We start from the raw sequence: 10593 nt of genomic DNA, 5'->3' as shown, positions 1-10593 counted from the left end.
TGCTTTTTACCATGTGCAGTACCACTTCTTTCCGGAGGAGGGAAAACGTGTACTTCTATTCTGCCTATTTTCCCTTTCCACAAAAGCCTTTCAGGGCAGCAGACCAAACCAATGTACTGACATTAAACAAAGCATAGAGAAATCACGTTTACTATTCAGAATTTATTTTGCGAAAATGGTACCAATTTGGAGAAAGGCAAGGTTATGTGAGGGTAAAAATATTTGTCTAGGAAGTCAAAATCTGTAATACAAAGGACTGAGGGGGTGCAGGACTAAACAGTGTCTATGTATCCCAATTTTTCCTTCCTTTTATTTTTACCTCTACCCCTATGGTTAATGATTAATAATACTAAGGTGACTTTACCAGATTTAGTAGAGTGAGTTAGGAAGGCACTGAATGTAGCAGCACATGCCCATTAAAATCACTGCAGATGTGCAGAAGAAGAATGCACACAATCCAGTATATTTAACATTTGAGCACTGTTACCTTCATAAACCAATACTCACAGAGAGAAACAAGTAAACAAACATTGTTGTTCTACTTTTTGCTGATTTTGGCGGGGGGGTTTTGTGTATTCTGTTAAGGCAAACATCCTGCTGCTGACACTAAAATAAGTATATTCTCTTATTTTAAGATGTGAAAAGAGAGATTTTCAGGGACTGACACTGAAATAAGCTACATGGTCTGAGAGTCACTCCTATTAAATCAATTAGTCTTTGATTTTTACTGCAATGAAAGCAGTCAGAAGTATTTCGTCTGCCAACAAGAAAACACTACTTCAGAAATGTGCAACACAGCAAGAAAATTATTAATTTTGGCATTTTTGCATATTCAGAATGGAGAAACGAAAAACTATTTCACAATTCAATATTTTTCTCCCAGATCATGTTTCACTTTTTAGCAATTGTCTGTACAGAGGCCCTATACTACAATTGCCTCCAGGTGCCTTCCAACCTAATTAATTTGCTGCACATGAAGAGATTTTAGAGCTGACTATTGTCAGACATCTGCGGGGGATATCCCTAGTGAGCTCTCCTTGCAAAGGGAGGGACATGGTGGCCCCTTGGCAGCGGGGCATTCACACCTGTGATTTGTACCATCCGAGCAAGCCCATGGGCCTCAGCTCCACGCTGGTCCCATCTCTCTGCTGTGGTGGAGATGCCCTGGCATAGGCGGGACAAACTCCGTCCTCTCCTCACATGCAGTAACACGCCCGCGTTACGGGGCTGCTCCTGCGGGCACAGCTCGGTCCATCACCGGCCCCCAGCGCCCCGCACGCAGCAATCCTCGAGCGAGGAAAACACATCTTTTGCTGAAGCTCTCTTTGTCTGTCCCACACGGGACCGGAGCGGCCAGAGCGTCCTCCGCCGCTGTAGGGCGGGTTCAGCGCCTGTTCTCCCCGCCGCCCCGCTCCGCTCCCGGTAAGCGAGGGCAGAACAGGACACCCCCGCGGTGCCCGGCTCTCCTCCGGCCCTGGTGGGGCGGGGCGGGGCAGGGCAGGGCCGAACCGAACCGGGCGGGCGGAGCGGAGTCCGGGCGGGGACCGCCCCTCAGCCTTGGGGAGGAGCCGGCACGCACTTTATAAAGGGCGAGCGGGCGAGCTGCTCGGCGTCGCCAGCAGAGCGGGTGGGAAGGGTAGGGCAGGTGAAGCGGGATCGAGGAGGGCAGGCAGGACGGAGCCGGCAGGGCACGGTGATGGAGCTGCTACGGACTATCGCCCACCCACCGGGCGGCGGCGGTGCCAAGTGCTGCGAGGCGGTGGCGGGCAGAGGGGCCGGGGGCGAGTCGCGCAGGAAGAAGGCGGAGGAGCCGCCGCACCAGCAGCCGCACCAGCACGGCCACCCCGCAGCCGAGGTCTCCCGGATTATAACTGACCCCACGACGGGGAAGCGCTACTGCCGCGGCAAGGTGCTCGGAAAGGTAATGGCCGCGGCGAGCCCCGTGCCCTCCCGAGTCGGGTGTGCCCAGCTCGCCCTTCTCGGCCGGGGCGGTCTCTGGGCTGCGCTCGCCGAGAGCGGAGCGCTCCGCGCTGCTGCCGCCGCCGCCTGCCCAGCGCCACCCGGCCGGGCGCGGAGCGACCGAGCGCCCTGCCCGCATCCTGCCTTCGGCGCGGGCGAGCCCGCGGGAATCTCTTGGATGTTGCATGCGGGGAGTGGGGAGCGTGAATCCCCCGACAGACGATGAACCCAGGACCTGTCCTTAGAAAATTGCCTTCTGCTAAGGAAGCTGCGCTTCTTGACTAATACATGAGCTGGTGAATGACTAAGTGCGGGACTACATTTATACCTGCTCTAATTGCTTTTTTCTTCTGTGTCTCTCTAGGGTGGATTTGCCAAATGTTATGAAATGACAGATTTGACAACAAATAAGGTTTATGCTGCAAAAATAATTCCTCACAGCAGAGTAGCAAAACCTCATCAAAGGGAGAAGGTATGTATGCAGGAATTATTTTTTTTCCCCCTTCTCGAACTCTTTGTGTGGTGGATTGCCTACCCCTTTCCTGAAATGGTGGAAGTAAGGCTAACACCTTTCTTCTTTCCCACCTTTCTTGTCTTTTCAGATTGATAAAGAGATCGAGCTGCACAGAATGCTTAATCATAGACATGTTGTGCAGTTTTACCATTACTTTGAAGACAGAGAGAATATTTACATTCTTTTGGAATACTGCAGTAGAAGGGTGAGCATCACCTGAGAGAAATCCAGTATTTACTTACCTAGAGTCTACAACTAATTTATATGTGTGATGTGTGAAAGTTATTTTTTGTGGCTTTAGTTGTTGCTTTTCTATGAATTCATTTACTTTTACTTAAGGTGAATCTTGTGCATGCATTGTCAGTGACATTTCTGCCTTTGTTTTTCCTCTGCAGTCAATGGCTCACATCTTAAAAGCGAGGAAAGTATTGACAGAACCAGAAGTACGATACTACCTCAGGCAAATTGTGTCAGGGCTGAAGTATCTTCATGAACAGGAAATCTTACACAGGGATCTTAAACTAGGTAAGTTCTCCTTATTGCCAACTTCAAAACAGACTCCTCTAGCCCTGTCAGCCTTGTACTACTTTATCCTTTTATGGTGATAGTTCGTTTAGTAGAATCAGCTTTTACAGTGGAAACTCATAGTGCTTAAGGGATGACATTAAGCATTCCTAATTAAAAAAAAAAAATCTTGCCTAGCTTCTGGCTCTGAACAAAGTATGACTCAGCACCTGTGGCAAATGCATTCCTACCTTGCCAGAGATGGACTAACTGGAATTTCTTTGTCTGCCAGGTAACTTCTTCATCAATGAGAACATGGAACTGAAGCTGGGTGACTTTGGCTTGGCAGCTAGGCTGGAACCACTGGAGCACAGGAGGAGGTAGGAGGATCAAAAATGTAGTCTAGTAGTAAATGAAACTAAATTCATATGAAAATGAGTAGTCATGTTCTATAGTAAAAGCTGGTTTCTGCCCTTCCAGTATCACAAAGACAAAATGAAAAAACATCTATGCTATCAAAGTTCCTACAGCTTCTCTTTAGATGTCTCAAGTTCTTGTCTGAACTTGAGAGGAAAACCTGCCCTATGAAAAATAGTTCCTTCCTCTTTCTATTTAAAATACTAACCAGCTCTGTGGCGTCTTTGATTTTTTTCAGAACAATATGTGGCACACCAAATTACCTCTCTCCAGAAGTCCTCAACAAACAAGGGCATGGCTGTGAATCTGATATATGGGCCTTAGGCTGTGTAATGTAAGTATTTCCCTGCCTTTGAAATATAATATATCTATCACTGGCTTAGGCTTTTGAGAGATCAAAGGAGATGCAGCTTTTCATACATGTGTAGCTCAAATGCAGAAATTCATGCTGGGAGATAGACAAAGCTTTTTTTTTGTAGCTGTAGACAAAAGCGCAGTGAAAACTAAAATCCTTTTCCTTTGAACAGGTATACAATGCTGTTGGGAAGACCCCCGTTTGAGACTACAAATCTTAAAGAAACATACAGGTGTATAAGGGAAGCAAGATACAGCCTGCCGTCATCTCTCTTGGCACCTGCAAAACACTTAATAGCTAGCATGTTGTCAAAAAATCCTGAAGATCGGCCCAGTTTAGATGAAATAATTCGACATGAATTCTTCTTACAGGTTTGTACTGTCTGCTATCAGTGGTGTAAAAAAAAATTCATACAAAAATGCATTCTGTGATCTAAAAATTTGTGTTGCATTTCCACAGGGCTTTACACCTGATAGACTTTCTGCAAGCTGTTGTCACACTGTCCCTGATTTCCATTTGTCAAGTCCTGCTAAAAATTTCTTCAAAAAAGCGGCTGCTGCTCTCTTTGGGGGTAAAAAGGATAAGGCCAGATACTTCGACACACATAGTAAGTTTCAAACCTAGATACAATCAACTTATCTCTATTGCATCAGTTTCATATTGGTGTACATCTGTGAGATAGCAACAGAGCAGTTTTATTTATTTATTTTATTTATCCAGCATCCATATCTATATTGGTGATCTGTTAGTTTGTAATGCCTATTGAAATTTAGTCCCTTAAGTGATTTGTGTATAATGGCATTTCTCTGGGAGACTATGGCAGCCTTAGAATAAGCTGCTGGAGAGAGACACTATATTTTCTGCAACTAACTTGTATGCTTTCTATAAATCAGTAGCACTTCCAGATTCAGGATTAAATATTTGTTTTCCTGTATTGCAGACAGGCTAGCTAAAGAAGATGAAGAAATCTACAAGCTCAGACATGATTTGAAGAAGACATCGATAACCCAGCAGGCCCCCAAACACAAGACAGATGAGGTATATGCAAGTGCAGTTCAAATCCAGTAATAGTTGGGTGGAGTAGCTATAACTAAATTATATTTGACTTGGATATCAGAACTGGGGCTGTGCACAGCATAATCAAGCTTAAATGATTAGCAGAGTTGCTTTAAGAGAGCTTAAACAAGCATCACAAAGGTATGGTAGCCTTTGCAGGTAGACTATAAATTTTGGCTTTTGAGTAATTATAGTATCTGCCTAGACTTCATTGTTGCTTGTGCGTTAACTTGTCTGCCAGGTGCTATTTCTCAATATTACAAAAACAAGTCTTCAGTTGATGATTTACTAGGGCTTCTTAAAAGAATAAATTGCTGAAATCTATCTTTTACTGTTTGGTGTTCAGACCTGCACAAAGCTACTCCCTTTCTAGGGCAGGAGAGCAGAGAACTGATTAATAACCTGTGAGATGCAAATTGAAGATCTAAAGAATGGAAAGACCTGGTGTGCTGCTCTAAGCTCAGTCTAGCAGCAGCTCTTTGTACTTTGCAATCTTTGTACGTGAATACCAGTTCCCCTAGAGTTTATAATTTGTTGAGAAACAGGAGAGCCATGCAAAACTTGTGTATAATCCTTGGCTTGTGTTACGTTTGATGTTTACATGTCTGACATCTCTTCTAGGAGATTCAGCCTCTTACCACAACAGTGGTGAAGCCGGGAGCATTGCCAGAAACTAAGCAGATTGGAGACTCCATTCGGATGATAGTCAGAGGAACTTTGGGAAGCTGCAGCAGTAGCAGTGAATGTAAGTGCAACAGAATGTGATCTCTAAGTCTGAATTCAACCTTTATTTTCCTCATATCTTGAAAGTTTGAAACAAACATTCTTTTGTCCTCTTATGTTTGATGTTGCAAAAGCCAATATTTGTGGGAAATTTGAATTAGAGAATTATCAAGGCTAGATTTCTTAAAATCTAGGTAACTGAAGGATTTAGAACTAAAATCTATGTGCTCTTGTCAATCTAATAATCCTTCCTTTTCAGGTTTGGAAGACACTACCATGGGAAGTGTTGCTGATACAGTTGCAAGAGTATTGAGAGGATGTCTGGAGAACATGCCAGAAGCAGACAGCAATCCCAAAGAACAGCTGACAGCATCCTTCCAATGGGTGACAAAATGGGTGGACTACTCCAACAAGTATGGTTTTGGGTACCAGCTGTCAGATCACACTGTTGGTGTCCTCTTCAACAATGGGGCACATATGAGCCTTCTGCCAGACAAAAAGTAAGACTCAAAGCCAGCAACTCACTAAAGCAGTTTAAGCATGAAATATGTTTCTCATACTAACCTTCTTATTTTCTTTTTTTTTTTTTTCAGGACAGTGCACTATTATGCTGAGCTAGGCCAATGCTCTGTTTTCTCAGCCGCAGAGGCTCCTGAACAATTCATTAGCCAAGTAACTGTACTGAAGTATTTCTCTCACTATATGGAGGAGAACCTCATGGATGTAAGTTCAGCACCTTCAGGATCCTGAGCTGTAAAAATACGCTAAATATGAGCTGAGTGCTTAACACAGTCTGTTCCCTTTCCTAGGGAGGAGATTTACCCAGCCTAACAGATGTGCGCCGGCCCAGGCTTTACCTCTTACAGTGGCTCAAATCTGATAAAGCACTAATGATGCTTTTCAACGATGGCACGTTTCAAGTAAGTGTGGTAGCATCACCAGAGAAAATGTCTTTGAGACTTAGCTAGCTTTATTGCAATAAAATACTTAGAAACTGAGAGGAGAAAGTAGATAAACAGCAACTTGCTTTTCTTTTATTACAGGTGAACTTCTATCATGATCACACAAAAGTCATAATTTGCAATCAGAGTGAGGAATATCTCCTTACCTACATAAATGAAGACAGGATATCCACAACGTTTCGTCTGACAACTCTTCTGGTTTCTGGATGTTCATTGGAACTAAAACACAGAATGGAATATGCTCTGAATATGCTGCTGCAGCGATGTAACTGAAGGAACTCTGTTAAACCAAATGGACTCTCTTGTTCACTGTGACTCTACAGTGGAGATGGTGGAGCAACTAGTATGTTGATGATGGATGTGTGGTGGTACGAAAACTGGACAGTCCAAGTGTGCTGGGCACACATCTATTAGAAGCCTAAACCTACTTCTTGGACTAAAATATTGTGACAAGGAGTTCTTCGGATCATAGTTTTCCTTGCTTCATGTGTGTTAAAGATATATTTGACTTGAACTCGGAGCAGAGTGTGTCTGTTTGCTCTGTAAGAGAGCATCTCTGGTGGAGTTAAACTGTGAATACACATCTGGAAAGGGAGGGAAGGGAGAGCTCCGTTGTTGGGGATAATTGTAACAAGCAGCTTCTGGTTGCTTAACTGTGAACTATGGCCATACTGTTTTTTTTCCTTATTTTTCAAAAATACCCACACTTGTGGCTGGCAAAGTGCATTCCTTGTTAATTTTTTTTTTTATTTATTACAGCCTAAAGTGAAGTATTTATTACTTTTTTTTTTTTGGACCTTGGCATTTTAAATATAAATCTGTTGGCAATAAAGAATGGAAATCTGAAGTATCATTCTCCACTCTTTCTCCAGTATGACTGAGCATGCTTTACTTTGCATTACAAAAAATCTTGCAGATTTGCTTTCTAAATGCTGTTTTTAAAAAAGTTTGCTACAGGTCTGGATATGAAGGGGTAGGCAGGTTTGTCCGTGTCTATGCCCACTTGCAGTTATAAACACCAACAAGGATATTGTTAATTATAGCTGCAACCCTAAAACAAGTGCTGTTGGTGCCTACAGACTAGTGATGTAGGCCTTGACACTTAGGAAATAACTAAGGGCTTAAAACAAAAGTATGGATCTCTTCAAGATATACTGCATCCCAAAACTGATGTTTTGTACTGACTGGAACAAACTCTCTTCTGGATAGTATGCAGAAGACTGAAGGATAAAGAGCAGTGTAAGTTCTCTGCTTGCTATGACTGCATGCTCTTTCTAAGGGGCTGAGTCCCCTCATACCTCAACAGCACAATGAATTGACCATACCTATCACTTCACCCCTACTGAGCTTTATATTTTATCTTTTTCTGCCCTTGGTTAACTCCTTATGCCACTAAAGTAAAAGCAAAAGGGTGAAAAAATAAAAGGGTGACTTAGTGTCAGCTTTGGGCTTACTCTACCCAACTGCCAATTATAAAGAACTGCCAGTGTTACTAAGACAAATTATGATTTATGGTACACACTAAGTTTTCTGTAAAGCAGTTCAAAACAGCTGAGACTAGCATCGGTATAGCCTGCTACTTTCTGCAATCCTACTACTTCTAAACATCCACTTACATAATGGCTTTCCCAAACTGAGGAAATGCTATTTGTCAGTTAAAACCACGCAAGTAGGTGCAATTATGGAGAAATCATGGGCTCCAGACAGAGGGAAATTGTCTCCCTTGTGGACTGGGCTTATTTCTCTTAGATATTGCACAGTACCTGGACCTGTATAAACATAGCTGTCTTCAAGTAACTGTTCTGATGCAACAGCAAGCAGTTCAGTTGCTTACTTGACCTATTGTTCCTATGACTAAATGAAGCCTTTCCTGGAAGACATCAATTGCCATTCGTGTATCAATCACAGCAGCTGAATGTAAGGAACTGGCACAGTGATAAAACACAAACTAAATAAAGTACAGATGTCAATCTGAAATGGTGAGCAGAGTACTTACCACTGGCTTGCTTCATCTTGCAGCAAGTGTGTATAAATATGATTGGGTTTGTTGTATTGAATACCATGAAGTAGGTAATATTTATTTACTTCTCAAGTCTAGACAGGAAGACCCAATTGAGTTCTTCAGATGGATTCATTAATGTAACTCTAGGCAGATCAGTGAAGTTAAATATATACTTGCTATAGTGAGCAGAATTCAGCTTCCCAACTGTCTACTTTCTTCAAGGGATAATGGCTGATTTTATTCCTGAGAGGCCATGATTTACCTAATTCTGCTGCACACATACAGCTACTGTTGCATTCTTTTCCCTAACAAAGTAAAATCTTCCTTTTTGTTTATGACACCAGTAAACATACAGTTTGTGTACATTTCAAACACAAAATTTACTACAGCTATAGTACGTTACATGGAAAAACCTCTTTTTGTTCATCTGTGTGCTAGAGAAAGTGCAAACCTTTATTCAGCTACTATGATTTCTTTGGGTACCAAAATCATGCTTGTATGGCAGTAATTCAGGCTTGTGTAAGCAAATAAACCAGCTTTTAATGCAGAATATTTAAAAGTGTGTGTAAAGGTTCCAGGATGGTAGTTGCTTGTGGATGTTTGAAATACACCTTGCTAAAATAAGTTACATGAATCAGTTGTGTGCAGTGTTTGTGTTCAGTTCTTGCTAAATCCTTATGTATCTTTCTGCTTAATGAGGCTTCTGCTCTATATCCTTACCTCACTTTTTCTTTTCATATTGCAGAACAAGATAGATGTTTAGATCAGGTTAAGGAGCATTGCGCTTTTCAAAGTGCTTTTGTCCTAATCTCTGAGCCCAAGGAGGGAAAACCATATTAAAATTCTTGGTATAAGAACTTGCATCAGGAACAAAGGTTCTAAAACTCTTTCTCAGTGTGGATCCTGTCTTAAATAAGATATTGTAGTGCACTACTTGGTTTTCTTTACTTAAACATGTAGCTCCCTCTTGTAATTCTGTGTATAGGAAGATAAATATTAGAAAGCAATTTGTCCCTATCTTCTGTATAACAAATGTCTTACCTTCTCTTGAAAGATGTGGTCTGTATTTTATGCTGGTCCAGCAATTGTTCTAATCTCTTATATGGAAACCAAGAGAAAACAGCATAAAATCTAGTTGGGGAGTATAAGCACTTGAAAGGAAATGTGAGGATTAAAAGATTAAGTGAAAACACAAAGGTTTGTCAGGTATGAATGCTGGATACAATGAAATAACATTGACAAGAAAAAAATCTTTTGTAGTCTTATCAAAACTTCTTTATGAGGTTTGAAAATATATTTTTGCAAGTATGCACACATACTTGCATGACTAAGTGCGCTAATCTGGCAGCAAACAAGAAAATTATTCAAACAGGTCATGCATCAGCATTAACAAAATGCATTGCCCACTGATGCCACTAGTAACTCAAGTATTCTAGTGGATTCTGTAATCCTTTCCTGAAATTATTCCATTTCATTAAGTTCCTATATAAAATACATATAAGAAAAAAGAAACCAGTTTTGGTATATGCTACTTTGCAATACTGAATAAACTTCCAAACATTCTCCAGGTTAATTAGAAAACTAGAAAAATAATCTGTTACGTTAAAGCTATGTTGTCTGAAAATAGTCATATCAGAGAATGATCCTTCAGCTGCCCATCAATAACAGGTATTTTTGTGCCAGATTAAATGGATTCTAAACGTAAATTTGAAATTTTTAAAATTATAGAAACTTATAGATAGTTATGAATCCTCAGCTAGATGCATACCCAAGGAATCAACCAGAATAATGCATAGCGTAGGCCATGGCTTTTTTTTCGTTTTGGTCTGGTTTTATAAACTTTATGCCTTATGGACACCAACAGTGGCAGAAGTATCTTTAATTGAATTGCCACAATGTCAGACTGGAACATACAATCAAGAGGTTAAACTCCATTTAAATAAACATTTAAATATATATGGACACAAATATAATGGATTATCATGGTGTTTGGAAATTCGGATAACAGAAAGTAAAGATTTAGCTCTGGGATTTATCCATGTAAATCTGGTTAGATACGGGAACACAGTTGATTTGAAAGATTCTGTTTTACTGGCTACAC

At 41.4% G+C, this 10593-nt stretch overlaps 1 protein-coding gene across 1 annotated transcript; it reads left to right on the top strand.

Moving 5' to 3' along the window:
- Positions 1-1614: 1614 nt before the first annotated feature.
- On the top strand, positions 1615-9126 carry PLK2 (polo like kinase 2). Its single transcript, XM_033086230.2, has 14 exons — positions 1615-1921; positions 2324-2431; positions 2562-2678; positions 2869-2998; positions 3270-3357; positions 3633-3728; positions 3922-4120; positions 4209-4356; positions 4690-4787; positions 5427-5550; positions 5788-6028; positions 6122-6251; positions 6338-6448; positions 6572-9126. The coding sequence occupies exons 1-14, from the start codon at positions 1697-1699 to the stop codon at positions 6761-6763; spliced, it is 2007 nt and encodes a 668-aa protein (XP_032942121.1). The 5' UTR covers positions 1615-1696; the 3' UTR covers positions 6764-9126.
- Positions 9127-10593: the final 1467 nt, after the last annotated feature.

Source organism: Catharus ustulatus, chromosome Z, assembly GCF_009819885.2.
Source record: "Catharus ustulatus isolate bCatUst1 chromosome Z, bCatUst1.pri.v2, whole genome shotgun sequence".
NCBI lineage: Eukaryota > Metazoa > Chordata > Aves > Passeriformes > Turdidae > Catharus > Catharus ustulatus.
Note: the sequence above shows the minus strand (reverse complement) of the source record. Positions and strands in the feature narration are given on the sequence as shown.